The sequence below is a fragment of the Dipodomys ordii genome, unplaced genomic scaffold (assembly GCF_000151885.1).
Source record: "Dipodomys ordii isolate 6190 unplaced genomic scaffold, Dord_2.0 Scaffold1, whole genome shotgun sequence".
In the NCBI taxonomy this organism is placed as follows: Eukaryota; Metazoa; Chordata; class Mammalia; order Rodentia; family Heteromyidae; genus Dipodomys; species Dipodomys ordii.
The window spans coordinates 7,823,396-7,844,563 of record NW_012267217.1 but is presented as its reverse complement, the minus strand read 5'-3'; the positions used below and the strand labels follow the sequence as shown (position 1 = coordinate 7,844,563).

General features: G+C 32.9%; 1 protein-coding gene across 1 annotated transcript in view; it reads right to left on the bottom strand.

Moving 5' to 3' along the window:
• Window positions 1-21,168, bottom strand: part of Dach1 (dachshund family transcription factor 1) — a 377,485-nt gene that overhangs the window by 27,316 nt on the left and 329,001 nt on the right. The window contains exons 8-11 of the mRNA XM_013009725.1: window positions 18,732-18,883; window positions 10,900-11,047; window positions 7,847-7,990; window positions 7,277-7,345 (exon numbers count right to left, since the gene is read on the bottom strand). Coding sequence (XP_012865179.1) covers window positions 7,277-7,345; window positions 7,847-7,990; window positions 10,900-11,047; window positions 18,732-18,883 — 513 coding nt within the window. The remainder of the gene's footprint in view (window positions 1-7,276; window positions 7,346-7,846; window positions 7,991-10,899; window positions 11,048-18,731; window positions 18,884-21,168) is intronic.

Below are 21,168 nucleotides of genomic sequence, written 5' to 3'. Positions count from 1 at the left end.
TAGTTTAGGCCCTCTAGAACATATCCAGGAGACACTAATCAAAAAAAAAAGTTAGCAAAAGACTTGTGGGAGTAGCTCAAATGGTGGAGCAACTTCCTGGCAAGTTCATCATATTCTCATCAAATAATAATAATAATGCAAACAATAATAATGGCAACATTAATAATATATTTTAAAGAAGAAACAGATAACTTCTGATAATCTTAATCTATGAGCAGTCAGGAAAACTGTGCAGTGATGTGGGACTTACAGTTCTAATTCATTAAGGTCGTCATGATCTTTAGAAAATCATCTATAGCATAACTAAGTTTGTTTTCCCTTCTACATAAAGTATTTATCTTAAAATTCTTTCCCATAACTAAGGTATTGACAATATAAAAATGTGATTAACATACCATTAATGTTTCAAAGTAATTACTGAACAAAAGGAAAATTTTTAAATTCACTGTGCATCTTCAAATACCTAGGAAGTAGAAGATATTTTTAAATTGGAAAAAAAAAAGACTACTAATGTAAGAGGCAAGTCTTTTATGTCTTTTGTTGGAGTAATACTTGGTTTTCTGTGATCTGAGATCAGTCAAAAAGAGTCTAGCCAAGTCGTTTTGATTATGGCCATTGGATGTAAATAAAAGGATGTACTTTTAAGTGAAGTCAAGATTTTGCAAGCATAACTTACAGATGTCAAAGGAACTATGCTTTATATTTCTATTGATCTTAATAACTGTTTTGTTTTGTTTAAAATGATAGGTTCTGACTTTAAAAATGCAAACAAAACAGACAGTTAAGAAAGTCAACTTTTTTAGTCATTCTGGAAATTGTATAAAAAAGCTAGGTAGAAAACCAACATTCACAATTCAAGCACATTATGATACAAACAATACCATACTAAAGCTACCAGCACAACTATGTTTATTGCAGCATTATTTACCATGGTTAAGATATGGAACCACCCCAGATGCCCCTCAGTAAATGAATGGATCAAGAAAATGTGGGATACACACACACATACACACACACACACACACACACACACACACACACACTGGAATTCTATGTCTCCATCAAAAAAAGTGACATCTCCCCATTGGTTAGGAAATGGAAAGACTTGGAAAAAATTATATTAGGTGAAGTAAGCCTGGCCCAAATAAATATAGGTCCCATGGTTTCCCTTATTTGCAATAACTACTATATGTCTAGGACAAGCAGAAAGGTCAAAAGCTACGTCCATATAACCATATAAAATGATGTTAAGTGAAATGAACCCCAAGAAAAGGATACAAGTGTTTTTTTTTTCTTGCTTGCTATTGTTTTTAACATCTTTAAAATGTAGTATGTGATTTTTTTGTTTCTTTGGAATTCTCTTCCCCCATGGTATAACTCCTGTTATCATTGTATTTGATGCTGGTGCCCTGCATCTTGTGTATATATATATATATTTCTAATTTGGGGAGGGAAAGGGAAATAACAAAATGCTGAAATAAGAATACAAGTTGATCCATTCTAACAATGAGATGTACAAGACACTATGCTGAAAATGAACTTTACAACTTGGTGGGGGGGGCGGAGAATTGTAGAAATGGGGAGGAAAGGGATGGTAGGGGAAAAACAAAAGAGGAGATAACACTGCTCAATAGGAAATGTACTCATTAACTCATTATCTTACTCATGTAATTGTAACCCCTATGTACATTATTGCTACAATAAAAAACATAAAATGAAACATGATAGAATATTGAAGATTTCAAATCAGAAAAGAAAATGAGTATGATGAGTATTAAACCAATATAAACTATGAAACAGAGTAGGTGTGACTACAGGATGTTAAACTAGAATTCAATATAAAAAATTGCATGGAAGTGAATATTTGCATAACCCCAAACTAAGGTCAAATGGGCAAATAATAAAATGGTATAAAAATGTACATCAAGGGAAACCATGGGACCTATGTTTCTTTGAGACTGTGCTTACTTAACACAATTTTTTCAAGTCTTTCCATTTCCTTACAAATGGAGTAATGTCATTCTTTCTGATGGATGCATAGAATTCATATATATATATATATATATATATATATATATTGCACATTTTCTTGATCCATTCATCTACTGAGGGGCAACTGGGTTGGTTCCATATCTTAGCTATGGTGAATAATGCTGTGATATATATAGTTGTGCTGACAGCTGTAGTATGGCCTTGTTTGTGGTCATTTGGGTAAATGCCCAGAAGTGGGATTGCTGGGTTATAGGGGAGCTCTGTATTTATTTTAATCTTTTGAGAAACCTCCATACCGCTGTCTAGAGTAGTTGAACAAGTTTACACTCCCAACAACAGTGCAGTAACATTTCCTTTTGGCCACATCCCCTCCAGCATCTGTTGTTATTAGATTTCTTGATTAAAGTCATTCTAACTGGGATGAGGTGGAATATCAATTTTTTGATTTGCATTTCTTTTATGGCCAGAGATGTTAAGCATTTCTTCATGTGTCTATTGGCTATTCTTATTTCTCTTCAGAGAAGTCTCTATTAAGTCTTTAGTCCACTTATTAATGGAGAAGTTGTTTCTTGGAGGATTTTTTTGGGGAGATTTAATTTTTTTGAACTCTAAGTATATTTTAGATATGAGCCCCTTGTCTGTTATAAATATTTATGATATATAAATATCTAGGATAACCCTAGCAGATGAGCAGAATATCTCAATAGCTATGTACATATGACCATATAAGATGATGCTAAGAGAAATGAACTCCAAGACATGGACACAAGAGGATTTAGTTTGTTGCTGTTTTTAATGTATTGTGTAATTGCTTGTTTCTTTTGTATGTTCTTCTCACTATAGTATATCCCCTGTTGTCACTGTATTTAATTTTGGTACCCTAGTATTGTATATACATTTATTTGAATTAAGGAAGGGAAGGGGAACAACAGAATGGTAACAGAAAGGACAAGGGAAAATCATTGTAACAGCGATATTCACGAGACCATATGTTGGAAATGATCTGTACAACTTGGGGGGGGGAGGGAAAGTGGGAGAAAAATGAGGGAAGGGGTAACAAGTTTGACAAGAAATGTACTTAGGAGGAGGCAACAATGCTTGATAAGAAATGTACTCATTAGGGGCTGGGAAGGTAGCTCAGTGGTAGAGCGCATGCCTTGCATGCCAGAGGCCCTGGGTTCGATTACTCAGCACCACATAAGCAAAAAGAAAAAAGCCGGAAGTGGCGCTGTGGCTCAAGTGATAGAGCGCTAGCCTTGAGCTGAAGAGCTGAGGGACAGCGCCCAGGCCCAGAGTCCAGGCCCCATGACCGGACCCAAAAAAAAAAAAAAAAAGAAATGTACTCATTATCTTGCCCATGTAATTGTAACTCCTCTGTATGGTATTTTCAAAATTAAAAAAAAGGAAAAAAAAAGAAATGTATTTATTACCTTACTTATGTAACTGTAACACCCACCCCCCATACACCACCTTGAGTTATACATACTGCTTCTCCGTAGTGTGATTCTGAACTTCCTAGTCAGATTGATGTAATTCTTTACTTATTCCTAGTCATCCCTTAAACTAAAGTCTGAGAAATTTCAAACAAGGTTCTATAGCTCCCATTTCATCAATGTCTAACTCATTACTTCCAGTGTATATATCAGTACATGCCTAAAGATCTTAGAAACACATAAAGCAGAACATATAGAGAATAAAACATACAAAGCAGAAACAGTTTCAAAGCTCTGACAAAAATTATAATGTGTGCATATGTTGACTCAGCGTAAAAGTTAATTCCCACACAATTCAGATAATGAACCAAGGTATTCATTGATATCCATTTTGTATTTTTAATCTACCACCTAACAACAGATTTTGAACTAGTTATTAGAAATCTCAGTAATATATAAAGACGTACTTAGAAAGAAAAAAAATTGGAGATCACCTCCCTCTCCCTCAAGAATATTTTCTAAACCATTCTGGTTTCATTTTTCTCACTTTTTCAGTTTTATAAAATGGTGGTATTAAATGCCAATGAGGCAATATTTAGTCTAACCTGAGGTGCTTACAAGAGGGTAATTACTTGGCACTTGAATAGTATGTAAGTGTCCAACCTCTAGGTGAATCACTCTTTTGCCAAACATAGCATTTATTTATTATTGCTAAATGTTAAAAATATATGAGAAGCATTAAAAAAAAGTGGGTCCTTTTTCCCCCTTTCGCAATCAAGTCTAGTTTATTTTGGAAGAGAGAAAAAATTCAGTCATGGTTGGATTGGGTAAAGGAAAAAAAAAAAGAATATGATAATGCTGGGCAAGCCAAGGAAGCAGGAGGTTGTGTTGGAACTACGAAACAGGAGTTTCTTGTGGCTGTCTGAAAAAGCATGGCATAGACAACTTCCCAAATTAGTAATAAGCTTTTAGTTTTACTTATTTAACTCTGGTCTACGCACGAGCGTGTGCGCGCGTGTGTGTATGTAGACAGAATTCAATTTAATGAAGACTTGTTTCTTCTCTATCTTCTGTTCAATGATTTATATTGTTTGGGAGCTTTAAAATATGTTAATTTAGTCAATGGTGAAGTAAGCCAGGCCCAAAGAAACATAGGTCCCATGCTTTCCCTTACCTGCAATAATTAGTATATGTCTGGGACAAGCAGAAAAGGTGAAAAAGCTATGTACATATGACCAAATAAGATGATGTTAAGTGAAATGAACCCAAAGATAAGGCCACAAGTGTTTTTTATTTTCCTTTCTTGCTGTTGATCCTAATGTATTTATAAAGTACCACGTGATTTTTATGTTTCTTTGTATGTTCCTCCCCCACAGTATAACCCCTGTTTTCACTGTATTTGATGTCAGTGCCCTGAGTCTTTTATAAACACTTCTCTAGCTTGGGAAGGCAAAGGGGAAAAATAAAATGCTTAAATAGGGATACCTATTCTAACAATGAGATGTACAAGATGCTATGTTGAAAAACAAACTTTACAATGTTGGCGTGGGGGGGGAGGGGTGTAGCTGTGGAGGTGGGAGGGAAGGGATGGTAGGGGAAAAACAAAGGAGGAGAAGGAGGTAACAATGCTTGATAGGAAATGTACTCATTATTTTGTACTCATGTAGATGTAACCCCTCTGTACAGTAATTTTACAATAAAAAACATATTTAAAAAAATAAAAACACATTAAGTATGGCAAAAAAGAAAAAAATTAAGGACAAAATGAGCATAATCAATGAAGTTAAAGTTAACAAAGATCTTTTTATGCTATAATTTTAATAGTTGTAGAATCATACAAGTGCTGTTGAAATAAACTTTTAAGCAACTAGCAGGGAAAACATTGATTGGGAAAAATAATATTATCTAAAAAAATGTATCATGAGAAAGAGTCCTATTGAAAGCAAACTGCAAAAATTGGCAGGTGGTATGAATGATTTTATGTTATAATTAAAAACAAAAGTACTCCCATAATAATTTGTATTTGGCATTAAATTACTAGGCATAATTGTAGAATTTTTTTCTACAATCATGTAATTATTTGGGTGAGTTTAAGGGGTCATTCAACTGAGAGTAGCTGAACACATAAGGAAGACAATTTGTAATTAATAGTGTGTGCTTTTCAGAAGAAGCAAATCATAATAGAAAATGAATATTGTCAATATTTCAACCTCATACATGAAGATTTTGTCCATATTAAAGCCTGCATTTATTGTCTCAAATGGTAGCATCCTTTCCTATCAAGTGTGAGGTCCTGAGTTCAAGTACTACTGTCACAAAAAAGTGTAAATTTGAATAGATGTCAATTTTATAACTTAAAGTAAAGATAACTTTAGCTCCATTTTTCATGACCTAACTCTTGATGATTTATGGCAGAGATATTATGTGAACTCTGAAAACTGGCTTAATCATTACTTATTAATACTAAATCAGGATTATGTGTAGAAATATATTGTCTATAATTTTTGGCTATGTCTGACTTGAGAATTTTTATCCACTAATTATATATCAAACCTACTTGGAAGCTTCTGTGTACTCTTAGCACACTTCAACTTTACTACATTAGCACAGGAATAGTCTTTGCATGTACAAAATAAGATTGATATAGTCTCTGGCCATATTGAGGTTATCAGTCCTGATATTAAGAAATTCTTGTTAATAAAACTTGCTCAAGTGTGTGTGTAATTTTTACAAGATTATATGTATATATATATATATAGTCTTGAAGAATAATAAGGTATATACATGTACAATTGTGTGCATACAATTGTGTCTCTGTGGAAATGTCTCATATGAACATATAGTTCAAGACTTAATATTAAAAAATTATTAGGATCTCAGGTAAAATAAATACATGCAAAAGATTTTCCCTCGAAGTCTTTCTTCAGTTTTTGAATTGTGACTTACGGCACAAATTAGGCTAGATAAATGTAAATCTCCCTTATGCTAAGCCAAGAGTGACACTTCTGTAGCTGATTAAGCTAACACAATTAATGACATGTGATATTCTAAAAATAACTGAGCTTCAAATGTAGTATAAAAACAATTGGGATGGATAAGCTTACCTATGAAGAATTATCTTTTAAATCAGAAAACAAATGCTCTTCATTTCTGTTAGGTAAGCATGTTGTTAACTGAGTGTGTGGTCTAGAATAGATGCTTGACTCTCAGTGCTACCTTCTGGTTTTGTTCTTGTCTCAGAGTTTGCTCTCAGCAATGTGTGTATTTATCTCTTTCAAGTCTTTAACTCCCTGTAGTATTCTATATATGCTTTCTCTTAGGAAATTTGTGTTATTAAAATGTACACAATGACACACAGAACACACAGGAATCTACACAAAGGCTAAACAATCATACGTAATATTAGCATTCAAGCAAACTATTTTGAATGCACCTTGCTATAAGTGTTAAAAAATGAATAGTTAGACCTTTTTAGTTTTTAACAGCCAGTTATTTGCTTAATCCATGCTTCTGTCTATGTAGTATGAAGCTTATAAACACTTCTAGCACTAGACTAGGATTCAAACATTCAATAAAGCACATTTACTGTGACTAAGATTAAATCATACATTGTTTAAAATTAATTATTCCTTTTTAATTAGATTGTATAAACAGAAATGACCTATTAATTTAAAGAAAATCTATCAGCACAAAATGAATTCACTCTTATAAACAAGCAAGATGAACTTGACCTTGTTTGAACTTGTTTTGATGTGGCCCAGATGGTAGGCTACATGCTTGAATAGCAGGCTAAAGCTGAGGAAAAACTCATATAGCAAGATCTAGATTTATAGCCTTCTGCAAATTCCTACCTTGTATTGTCCTTTCTGCATCTGTTCTACCGCCGCTGCGGTCAGCTTCTATCTCTGGGGTCAGAGAGTCTAAAAGCACAAAAACGTACAAGTGACATATATTTCATTTGATTCTTATTGTCCTTTTTTTTTTTTAAAGAGCAACCTGTTAACTTGGATGCTGAACTAAAATCACATAAATCTTTGTCATTTTTTAAAGGTTGAACAGAAACTATAGCTGTAAGAATTTTCAAGAGATTGGAACAGATGAGGAATGTGATATTGTCCCCTAAGATTAAAAACGAGTGGAATGTCTTAGATTAATATTTTATCATGTTTCAGTAGAAAAAGATTTGGTTAAGCACAAAAGCCAATACCAGGTCCCAGAGATGGGTTAAATAACAAAAGGTAGAAGCACTTATGCAATAAAGCATTTCTCCAACACCTTCTTCTTGACACGTACATGTTCAGGTATAAGCATAGATGAATGAATTACAAGTTACAAAAATATAAAAGAGGAAACATATGTCTAAATCGCCCTTTGAGTTTTAAAAATCAGCGTTGGCCATGCAGAAGCATATACATTCTTACCATTAAGGACCCTGAGACTGTCCGTGGACGCTGCCTGTTTTAGTGTCTGTTCCGCTTGCTCACGCCGTTTTGTCTCAAATTCAAGTGCTTCCTGCAATTTTCTCTTTGCCTTCTTTTCCTTCTTTAGTCTTTTTTGAACAATAGCTAGAAAAGAGTGTACGCACATTACTTTAAAAAAACATGTTGTAATATTGCTGCTAATTTATAAATTTTCTGTATTTTTCGTTTTAATCAGTATGTTTTGCCTGATGGGTTGAATCTAACATGTAAAATGGAAGTTCAAAAACCAACTTTACCTAAAAAATTTCCCAAGAAACAATTTTTATTTTAGCTTTGAACTATTATGCTACAAGAATGATTTTAAATGTCCTATGTAGAGATAAATCTAATGGGGTGCTAATTTTAATACATATTTGTGTGTAGTGATAAAGGAAGCTTAATTAAATATATTTTATGGCTTACTTCTAAGACTTTGAATAAGAATAGTGTAGAGTGGATTGAATAGTGAAAACCCAGTTTTTATTAACTGGTCTTCCATTTCCTGATGCATTTTCCCCAAAATTGCTGGATTAAAAAGTTTTATACAAACTACTTTTGCAACAACATTTTTGGAAATTTAGAAAACATAATAAATGTCTTTATAAAAGGAACAAAGTACTATTATTATCAGGATATACCTATATGTTGATACATACATATAATTTAGATAAATTATACTCTCAGAGAATAATTTCTCCATAGTAAATGTGTAGCACTATATTTCAAGAAAGTGGTTACATTTTCTCTTTTCATGCACCTATCTGGTGGATTCTACAACCTCACTGTTAATTATAATATACTTAATAATGTGTTTTATATAATAAGTAGGTATTGATAAAAAGGCAGGTGATTAGTATACATTTGTTTTCATATATATATGCACACAAAAATAAATTTTTTTCTCAAAATTTGTTTTAACCCTACTGATGTTATACCTAAACCATAACTTTGTCTATACAAATATTTAATAACTCATTATCACAAAGGAAACACATGAATTTTTATTTGAAATTATTTTTATAATTTGCGAATTTTATGAAAATGATCAATATTATTGATATGACAAAAGCAACAAGAGAAACTTTATCATGAGTAATAATTGCAAGAACAGTGTTTGCTTCTTTACTACTACTAAATAAAAATACCATTTCATAAAAATACAAAGTCATAATTTAAGAATTTTAGTTTCAGTTTCTAATCTGTACATATATTATTGCTTTGGGTTTTTTTTATCATCCCTAATGTTGTTAGTTAGCAATGCTACTATTGTCACCCCTGGTAAATGGCACTTCACTAGCTTCTCGAGTTTTTCATTGCTGTATCTTGTATCTTCAAAATTCATTTACCAAAGTTACACTGAATATAGTAAGAAAATCAACTCAAGCATTTCATATAAATGCTAACTTCCTTTTATTTAATAGTGTAAGAATCATGCTTAACAAAATTACTTTCTCACATTCCTTTCCAAATGTGACCATGTCTTTTTAGAAAGAGGCAGTAATTCTTGATTCCTACATTATCCATTCCTATAATACTAAAACTCGTTCCCCAGCATCCTGCCATTGCCCTCTCGTTGTCTATGTCTTATGTGATTGAACCAAGTAAGGCTTTCATGTGCTCTTTAAGAAGTACTACCCTTCTTCAATAGACATATTCACAAGAGGTAAATATTCATCATTATAACCTTAAAATTTCCATTCATAACTAATTAAATGGGAAGTTCATGGTTTGGTCTATGAATGTTTTGCCCTCTAGTGGTTAAAGGAATGAAACAGAATGTAAAACTTCATGTGTTGCAACCAATAAAATTCTGAAGATCTTTCATGTATGCATAGCATTATTTTAGAAATAAAATAATCTGTCTTTCAGCCTTATAAAAAGAAGAAGAACTAAAAACAACAAGAATTCCCCTGGTAGAATAAAGTTAAGATATGACTATTAAATGATTGATGGCTCTACAGAATGAACCCTTTACACCAAATATGAAACTCACTTGAAATGCACCCTTTATCAATGTTTATCTTGCTTTAATTATTTTAATAGGTGAAAGTTATATTGCTAAGAACCATGAAATACAAGGTTCTCTTAAATCAGGATTATATCAGGAACCCCTTACCTAGTGCCCCATGATACTAATGAAATGATCAGTTAAGTCCTCCTATTGTTTCAAAAGCAAAGCAAAAGCAATGATCTTGAAATGACCATCTCAAAAATATAAAAGAAGAATGTGTGAAACATGAATACTAGGTACCTATTCAATGAGAGAAAAATGATTTTCTTCTTTGCTAGAACTTCAGGAGAATCTTATCTTTGAGGAAAAGGAAATGGTGGAGTGGGGGGAGGTGATGTTGGCTGTAAATACTCCTCAAATTCATAAGTAAAAGAAGCATAAATTGAATGCCTTCAAGCTAATTTATAGTTGTTTTGTACAATGTGATAAAAGACATGATTCACTTATCAATAATATCATTACGTTTACCCAATAAGAACTTATATAGGTTTCTACTATATGGACTTGACCTTGTTGAATGAAAATGAAGCACTGAGAAAGAAAATTATATAAACACTTAAGTTTACTCATTTGCTCAGATATTCATCAGCTTTCAATAGCAGTTGATAAATATCTCACTAAACCTGCTTCACTTCAATAATCTATATTTTCTATTTTATCTTTATATCTTCAACTCCAGTTTTTTAAAGGGCAATTGTGAATGAGTATAAAATTTTTCTTCATGGCAGTCTTCTTATCAAAGCTCAAACTTAAATAATAAGAAATTGCTGTGAATTATAGGCAATAAAAGTAAATGATCAATGATACTTCTTGAAGTAGTAACAGAAAAGAAAATACATGCTGTGACAATAATACAGTAAGCACAAGATTCAAATTTTCTCTTAAATTTTACTTAATATGCAAGTTAACAAAAAGCCACAGAAAAAATAAAACATCCAACATCACATGTATTATTGTGTCGACTATGTAAGAGTGTTCGAGTTCTTTAGAATTTCAAAAATACCTCTATTCTTTTGCTCCATAGCCAGCTGCTTCTCAAGTGTTTCTCTTAGTTCTCGTTCCCTTAAAAAATCCATCTTCAGCTCCGTTTTTTCCAGTTGAACCTGTTTTTCCTGAGCTCTGGCATTATCTATGGCCACTTTCAATAGCCCCTGCACAAAGACAGTATTCAAAATGGTTATATTTTGGTTCAAAGCACATTTCAATCATCACTTAAATTTAAAAGAGTAAACCCTATTTACCAGATCCTTCAGTTCTTGTGCGTTCACCCAGCATTCACTAAGACAAGTACTAAAACTAAAGAACAGAACTTCTAAACCCAATTAAACTATTTTAGGAAGTCAAATATTTATGGCATGTAGATTCCACTGTTTCTAACTGGAATGTCAGCCCCAAAACTAAATGAGGGAAGGACCAAACTTTGTCTTAAATTCCACTACTCCAGAAGTAGTGCTCTGGCATAGCTGAGAATATCTATATGAAGCTAGTGGTCTCCCAATTGTCTTGTAGCTCAATTTCCCACTTCATACCAAGATTACACTACACTACTGCATGGTAAAAACTTACATTCTTTGTGTTCCCCCAAGAATTTGTGTTGCCCCCAAGAATTTTGTTCTTACTCTTCCCCCCACAAATGCTTTTCCTTCAGGTCTCTGCATGACTCAAATCCTCATTTAATGTCATCTTTGCCTAAAGTTCCCATTCAGGATAATCCTTCTTACCATTAAATTTGAAATAGCTCTCAGCTGCATCTTGTTATTCCTGCATTAAAAGTCTTTGTATCACTTATGATAATGTAGTACTATCAAATATTAATTTATTTACTGATTTATATTGTGTCTCTTCACCTAAAATCTCTGAGCCAGGTGTGATAATCTCTCTTGTTCCTCCTGAAGGCTCCAGAGCCTAGAAGGTGCCTAGCATATACAGGACTTACATTTTTTCATAAACAGAAATCATATTAGTAAAATATAGCATATTTAGTGGGTTCCAAGCATAATAGCTGAGTACCACATTATTTTTTAAGTCATACAAAATGGTTGCAATAGTAGGAGTATAACTTTAAGATACTATTTAATAGTGTAATAATTCAAGAGTGCATATAGTGAAAAATGTCTGTTTTTGCAACTAATCTACATATTAAATTGACTTTAAATATCTGGAAGTAATTTAAGATATTTGAAAAAGAGGCTATCAAAACATGTTAAACATAATAATAGTATATTTCTTGGCTAACATTCTTTATGCTACAATGACTAGTAAAAATTAGAAATGAATTTTTTGTCTTTGTCAATCAACACCACAAAATGCTACCTTCCATAGAAGGTATTGTGTCTAGGTCTGTGACTATTACAGACTGAAATTTTCCATTAGAATTATATATGAGATAGAAATAGATACAATTGGTAGGTTAAATCAAAGATATAATCCTTTTGCACAAGTCAAGGGAGCAGTCTGAATCAGGGGTTTCAACTGTAGCCTGACACTGATACCGAACAAAGGTGTAGCCTTAACTTCAGCAGAACAATGTAGCATTTTGCATTTCCATAGGTACTTTTTAAAATTTTCTATAAACACATCCGTATTATTTCACGTCTGTTTTACCTGACATTGAATACCCTGGTACAATCCTTATGATACGAAACTAGATGGAGAAGGATTTTTATGTGGCAGTGTACCCCTCCCCAATCTTTTGTTGTTTAACAATAAAGCATAGCTGTGAATGTAAGGGAATTGCCATCTTAACTCAATTTAGCAACATTCTTGTATATGTTTCTTCTTCATCAGGAACAAACAATTAGTAACAAATGAAAGAGATCATTACATCAAGTGCCCTTTTAGATCACCCCAATTAAAACTTTAGTTTAGCTGTATTTTAATTCTAAGATACCAAATTCTAATTTTCTGCTCTGATTGCTCTTGTTGACTTATCTTTGAAAGATGTACTCTCCATGCAATGTCTAGAGATTATTTAGCAAGATGCCAATGTTGGCACCACTTAATGTGTTGATTGGTTGTATTATCAGTAGCTGTTTAAAATAAATTACTATTAAACTATTATTGTCCTTGGATGACAAAACACAATATTTTGGTGTTCTTTAAACATGAAACAATCATTATGAATAAACAAATTGAATAATGCTAAACTGTATCACTCATTGTATGATAGGAATTTTAATTTATAAAGAACATAGTTGCTAAGAGCATTTTTGTTTACTATTATTTTTACAGTTTTTTCTAATGTGGAAAATGGCAATGCATTTCTTTCTTTCTTTTTTTTTTTTTGCTTAAGCCTGAAATCATTACCTTGTAGAATCCTATACCTTTTAGGGACTACTTATAAGTTTATAAAATTAAAGTTTTAGACTTTAAGTCAGTGTATATCAGTAAGAGTTTAATATGAACAAGATACAAATGCAAAAGGACAGTTCTGCAACAAAAAAATCAAGAAACTGATTAAAGTTCAGTGTAATAGGGGACTGGGAAAAACAATAGAGGGAAGTGAACGCAAGACCACCACACCATGAGGACATAGTTTTAACCAGCAATGATTCTAATGGTTACAAATTTGTGTTGCTTCTATAAATTTTCCAGGTAGATGGCCTGCAAAAGACCACACAAATGCTGGTTCTCATTTTAGAGAGGCAATATCTAACAAAATGCTGGGTTGAATTACTCTTAAAAACAAAGTTTAAAACATGAATTTGTCTCGAAGAGAAGTTTAGTTCTAGGGATGCTAAAGTTGAATAGTGACAGTTTCGAAGACATAAATTTTATGCTAATTCTGGTACCTAGCAATGACAAGAAGCAATGGCTGTTGGCCTCAAATTTACTTTGCATAAGTGTTGCATGGTGGTTATAGTAATATTCAATTGTTTAATTTTCCCCCATGGTCCAGCTTATAAGTGAAATTATTTTTATTCTTTCTTTTTTTCCCAGAGAATAAGCCTATACTCAATGTATATTCGATGAAACTAGAAAGGCTGAGGGATGGGTGATTGGAAAGTGTGGGGGAATCTGATGAAAGGGGCAATCAAAATGCATTGTACTCATAAACTGCCATGTTCAATTGTAACCCCTCTGTATGACTAGTTAAGAAGAATAAAAATGTAATTTATGCAAGTGTATTAACTAGAGAATGGTAGATTTAGGGGAGAACTCAATGGTGTAAGTCATTAGAAAGGCTAATAGTCTGACAAAATGACCACCAAGAATTGGTACTCAAAAAGGGAGGATGGTATCAAGGATAGGAGGCACATGAATGAGGAAAGAAAGAGAGGAGAATGCAGTCAGAGAATTTAATGCATATCCTACAAAATTAAGAAAATTGAAAGAAGAGATGGGTAGGGGAAGGATGAGGGAAAATGATGAAAAGGTGACAATGATCAAGATGCATTGTGTTCATGAACTACTTTGTTTCATGGCAACTGCTTTGTAAAACTACTTTAAGAAAGGAGAGAGAGAAACAGACAGAGAGAAAGAGAGAGAGAGAGAGAGAGAGAGGAAAAAAGAACAAAGCTGAAACAGAAAATTATGTGTGTGAGGGATTCACAGCAAATAGTCTAGTAATGGGACTACCACCTCCTACGTTTAGAAAGTAGAAATAGCTACTTGCATAAGATAACTCCAAGTAATATTATGAAAGAAAAGGTGTTAACATGCTAGTTACATCCAAGAGTAAAAGGTTATTTGGCTTAAGGAAGCTTTTGTATTTTATGCAAGTTTGTTTTCGAATCACTTGTTCAATAAAATTCCTTGATATACCAGCACAACTATGTTTATTGCAGCAGTATTTACCATAGCTAAGATATGGAACCAACCCAGATGCCCCTCAGTAGATGAATGGATCAAGAAAATGTGGTATATATACAAAATGGAATTCTATGCCTCCATTAGAAAGAATGACATTGCCCCATTTGTTAGGAAATGGAAAGACTTAGAAAAATTATATTAAGTGAAGTAAGCCAGGCCCAAAGAAACATAGGTCCCATGATTTCCCTTATTTGCAATAAATAGTATAAGTCTAGAACAAGCAGAAAAGGTCAAAAAATATGTACATATGACCAGATAAGATGATGCTAAGGGAAATGAACCCCAAGATAGGGACACAGTGGCTTTTTCTTTCTTGCTATTGTTTTTAACGTATCTAAAATGTACCATGTGATTTTTTGTTTCTCTTGTATGTTCATTCCCCATGTATAACCTCTGTTTTCACTGCATTTGATGTCAGTGCCCTGCATCTTGTATATACATTTTTCTAATTTTGGGAGGGGAAGGGAAATAACAAAATGCTGAAATAATGATACAGGTTGACCCATTGTAACAATGAGATGTGCAAAACACTATGTTGAAAATGAACTTTACAACTTGGGTGGAGAGAGGGAGGAGTAGGAGAGGTGGGGAGGGAAGTGATGGTAGGGGAAAAACAAAGGAGGAGGTAACAATGCTCAATAGGAAATGTATTCATTACCTTGCTCATAGAACTGTAACTCCTGTGTACAGTATTTTTACAATAAAAAAACATAAAAATTTGTGCTCAATAATACACTGATGAAAGTGTGTATAAAGCTGTGGTCCAAAAACGACTTTAGTAACTATTCATTCTGATGAAATTAGGTGAATTATCCAATATCCCATATTGTGAGCTGAGAAAGACTAACTCACAACTTCATCTACTTAAACTTTTTTTTCCCCTTTCACTATTTCCCTGTGTCTTTGAAGAATGAGAAGGAATAATGTCCCTTGGAACTAGGGCTTTGTAGACTAAGGAAAATTAGAATCACAGATAGAATCAGCTGATACATTATCATAGAAGCTTATAAAAAGTAAGGTAAAACTACCCTGTCTAATTTTACAGTTATTAATCTCTAAACTTTTCATATCATTAATCAATATAAAATTGTTCCTTTGCTGTGACTTTATTGTCATTTTACATTTGTAAAAATAATTCAATGTCAAGAAAGAGCTGTATAGCTAAAATAGCTAACAAAAACCTGATGTTCAATTTTTATATGTAAATATAATAATTTTCTACAAGTCTTGCTTGTGTGGGGGGGGGCTTGAACTCAGGGCCTCACATTCTAGCTCAACTTTCTTGCTCACAGAAGGTGCTCTGTCTTGCCTAAATCCAGATATTTGCTGGTTAATTTGTAGATAGAATTTTTTGAACTTTTCTCTCTCTCTGGGCTAGCTTCAAACCACAATCCTCTAAGTCTCTGCTTCTTAGATTATTAGGATTACGTATAAGCCTGACACCCAGTTTACATGTACTATTTCAAAGCTGAAAGAAATGACTTGAAAATTCAGTGTTGATAATGGTATTATGAAGAAGACAACTACAGTAACCATCACAAATTTAGTCACTCAAAATCATCATATTATCATCTATCATCAAAGTACTTTATGGCAGTGGGGTTTTAAGTACATCATTTTGAAGAGTCCAGGGATCTCAATTTTAATTAAAAAAATTCCCCAAACAAAGATGGGGTTCAAAAACTACAGCACTATTATAGTGTTACAATTTTGACAGAGAAAGCAGAGAATCTCATTACATGTATTAGAAACTCAAGATGAAATCGAGGTAGGCAGAATTAACTACCCAAACTAAAATTTAGACAGCAAACACATTTATACTATATGCTTAATAACTCAGGGTCATGACTTTTTAAACATTCTTTACCATACCTAGTATATGATCATAATTCAATAAATGTGGTAATAATCAGAGTTAGCATCTGTGACCTTTCGTAAAATACATTGTATAATCATTTCTGAACATAAATTCACTATACATGCATGTTTCAGTATGTGTGTACATAAATGTATGTATGAATGAAATTCTGTAACATTTATTTGTTTTGAAGGGGTGCTGTGGAAGCTCAAGATTTCAAGCTATCTAGGTAGGTGCTCTACAAATTGAGTTGTACCTCCAGATCTCAGTAATATTTTTATCTTTAATTTACTTTATATACATATGTTTGTATATATTAAACATATATAACATGTCTGTGTTTTGGGGTACATGAGTGTAAGGTTGAAATGAGCAAGCACTGATTAGTTGAAGCATTCCTATTACAGGTATTCTAAATTTATCAGACCACACTTATAATTTGAGAGTAGAAAGAAATAATTTAGGTTCTATTGAACCTTACCTCTATAAATTAGGTCTTAAAGATATATAATTGGAAAGGAGATTATTAGTCCTGGAGCCAGTACAATAAATAAACATTTTTTCAAAATCTGGGAATTGTAAACTGGTGTTTTCTTCACTTTCTTTGTTTTTTTTTCTTTCCATTTTTAAAGAAATAATTTGAGGTGATATTGGTTGCCTCTTAGTCTGAGTGTTCCTGGCATAGAGTAGGTGGGTGAAAATAACTCAGCGGCCCCCTTTTTGTTTACCAAGAAGTGCAGTGGTTAGCATAGGGCAAGGTACAAGAGTAAATCCACTTTCAGAGGGGTATGCCTGTTTACATTGACAAAACCCAGATATGGCTCCTGGGCTGAAAGGGAATTTAATTCTCACTGGTTTGGTTTAAGAACTCTCAGTTGATGAAGATAACACACAAAGAGCTTTTCCTTTGCTTCTCAAGCAGTTACACACATAAGAAAACAAATTATACCCCTACTTTTCTTAAATTGAGAAATGTTGAGCAATATTTTCTGAAAGCATTTAATTTAACCAGAAAGACATTCACTAAAAGCTTTACCTCATAGAAAACAATTATGTGGGTGAAATGTAGGGGCTAAACGTCATATGTTTATTTTAAAATATAATCAATTATTTGGAAATGATTAAGTTTAGCCTGGATTAATGACTTATTTCAATTACTGAGATATAAAACCTTAATGTTGAGTACAGTTCTGGAGACTCTAATTACATTAGTATTAAAAATGCCATATTAATAGATGAGAAGATATGTTACACTTTTAAAGGCCTTCTGTTATGTCCTTGGAGAGGTAAATAAAATTAATTACATTTCTACTGGGAGAAAGTTTAATATAGTAGGAAAATATCACTGAGGATAGAATGTTGGAGTAGAAATTTCAAATAAAACATGGGTAGCCATATCCGCAAGCTCATTCCTACTTCTAGTTAGTGAGTACAACTACAGAGAAGTAGATGGTGAAAATCTCCATCTGGGGCCCACATGATCACCTCACGTGTGGGCAAGAGAATCATGCTTTCTTCTATTCCAAACACTCTTATTATCTTGGCTCCATGCTCTATGTTATTGTTAACTGTACGTATTTTTGATTCATAATGTACTATACGTAAAATATACATCCTGACAACCACATAGGATATCCGTGGAAAGTTTTGTATGGCTTTTTGAAGTCTATTCTTTGAAGAAACTCTATTAGTTGAAACAAACTTATTTATGAAAGAGGGGCTTTTTTATTCTTCTATACTAGACATATTTAAAATGAATAAACATATCATTTCCTCACTGAAAGGCCTGCAGATTAAAGTTATGTAAATATTTATTAGAACTGGTGTGCCGTCATTTAGTAAACTAGACAAACTTAAACAGCTAAATCCGTCCCAGTATCTGGCAATGAAGAGAACATTGGAAGCAAAATGTTTTTTTTTTTTTAATGCCCATGTCATTTTCTTCTAAGTATTTCATATATCTTAATATATGTAGTTGAGTATTTTCAAAATAATTTTATTCATGTGGTAACTTGAAATGCATATTACTAGGACAAAGTTGAACACCATGGTCCAGTCAATAACATGAATGGATTTAGTTGGGATACGTTGAATTTTAGAAAGAAATATTGATATCTGAGTGTTTGATGTCCCTCTCTTGCAGACTGCAAAAACAAAAGGCCTACCTGGATATTAGTCAGAAGGGTCTCTATGGAAGACAATCCATCAGGAAACAGGAAAGGAGATGGAAAACCTGGAGGTAGCGGTTGTCCGTGCCCAGTTAGAGAAAGTTTGTCAAGGCTGTCTCTTGCAGTTGGTGTAGAAAGCGGGGTCTCATCTGTATGTGATTGAAACAAAAATATAGAACAAGTTACGCTTGTCTGTTTTTATTAGACCTCAGTAATGGCTTCCCTAGTGGTTTCCAGAACATTTATTGCAAATTGGTTCCTGCTATCAGGAGAAAATGCTTTCTGCTGAATTTTCTTTAATGAAAAAGCTGTGGAGATACAACAAGATAACATTAATGAGTAACTTTATAAGCCTTTTAAATGCAGTCTCTAATGAGACTGAGTTTACAGTGCCATAGAATCTTTTTAAAACAAATATTATCTCATATATAGTTGTGATAATATATTCAGGCTGACTTTATGGGCACCTTCCCAATTATCTCATTTTAGTTTGTGCTGTTTGGATTGACAATAGAATATTTCTAGGGCCTCATGTAAAAGAAGTGCTTTGCATATTAGAATGTTTTCTTTTCTTAACTAATCTTTTTATGTTAAGAATATTTCCAAATATATTCTTAAGAACTTAAAAACAACTTAGAATTACAATATTTCATTTCAGAGTTAAAAAGTAGAATCTAAATATATTTTTTTCATAAAGTATAACCAAATTATTCATTACCATTAAATCATGAGACCTTGAACTTCAAGTCCTTTTGAACTTCAGCATATTTTGCTTTTATAGTGAAAACCTACAATTGTTTACAAAATGAAAAGGTTCTGAAGAAAGAGTAATAAAACAGAAGTTCCAAGCAATAATTAGGAAACTAAATTAATAACAAAAATAAATTAGCATTTACTATACTTGTTGAATACACCTCCACATTCAAAGCAATTTAGAATAAGGCCAAAATGAATACTTATACTTTGGCACTGAAATCTTTCTACCTGATTATTGTTTAACCATTTTGTAATTTCCAATGAGACAGATACAAGCTGTGGCTTATTTTAGTTTATTGAAATCAAAGTGAAAAATGTATTCAGGGCAGGATTCTCAATTTTATAAATATCTTCATATTTTACCCCAGGAAAATTAATCAGAATAATGTATTTGCATAGTACTGATACTATCTCTCAATTTTGCAAGTGGATAAAACCTCCAACACATTTGCCTTATGACTATAATTTGAATTCACTGTTCTTCATGATCATTCTTTCATATTTCATTACCACACCCAACTACTCAACATGTTTTCCAATTAGCTCTATCTGGGAAGAACTGTTATAGAAACTCTTATACTTTCTTATCCCTCACTATTGTCAGAACAGGTTAAATTCATCTCCTTCATCTTTCCACACTTGTAGTTAATGAACTGAAAGTAAAGGAAGGTTGGAAAAGGAAGTAAGAACACAGACTTCTTATTAACTATGCGTCTCACTTTTACTCACTCACTCCTCTGCAGTTTCTCCTTCCATTCCCTCCTCTGTGAACTTACTGGCAAAGGAGACTGGAAAAATAGTAAGTGATTAAAGCAGATAGGATGTATTTAGTATATTTTGTTCATTATACTTGTGATCATGATTAGAAAAGACCTTAGACAAGTATATGGCTACTCCATGGCTAGCTGGAGCTAGGTGATTTTGAATGCCATTTGCCTAGCTGTCATAAATTACTCCACTAGACCAAGGTTGCTAGTGTTTTCTCATAATAGCTCTGAGAAGACACTTGTTAAACATCTATGTGCATGTGAAATTGTTTAAGAATGGGGAGCAATATTTTTGATCAGCATCACCTTAGCTGTCACATGCTAAAGAAAATGTGGCTTAATAGATCATGTTGATAATAATTGCTTGTCTTTTGAAGAAAGGCATAGACCAGATGACCACCTGAGGTTGTGTTCTGCTTTATCATCTATGAAGTCTGAATTCTTAAATACTGCCCAAGGATAAAAGGATTAAATGTATGGATACAGGAATAAATACACATACACATACATTTGAATATAAATTCTATCACTCCCATGATTATTTATTGAATGCATTTGTGAGTGTCTATAATTGGCTTTCGTGAGCATTGGTCTTTAAATCATCATTATGCCTACATTCAGGTAGCCAGTAATTCCTGAAAATAATGAATGGGAGCACAAAGTAAATATGCACTATGTAAAAGTCTTGAAAACTCACATTGACTACAGAGATTCCCAGGATTAAGCAGACAATTCTTATACATAGTAAAACACTTTTCCCTCCACTATTAGTCATTAGACACTGTTTATCTTAGTCAGGGATTAAATCATTCTTGTGTGTGGGGAAGTGTATGTGTATGTATGTTCATGTGTGATATTTTTTTCTCTGTTGTTTCATGCAATGCCATATTGGTCCAACAATCCTAGCTATA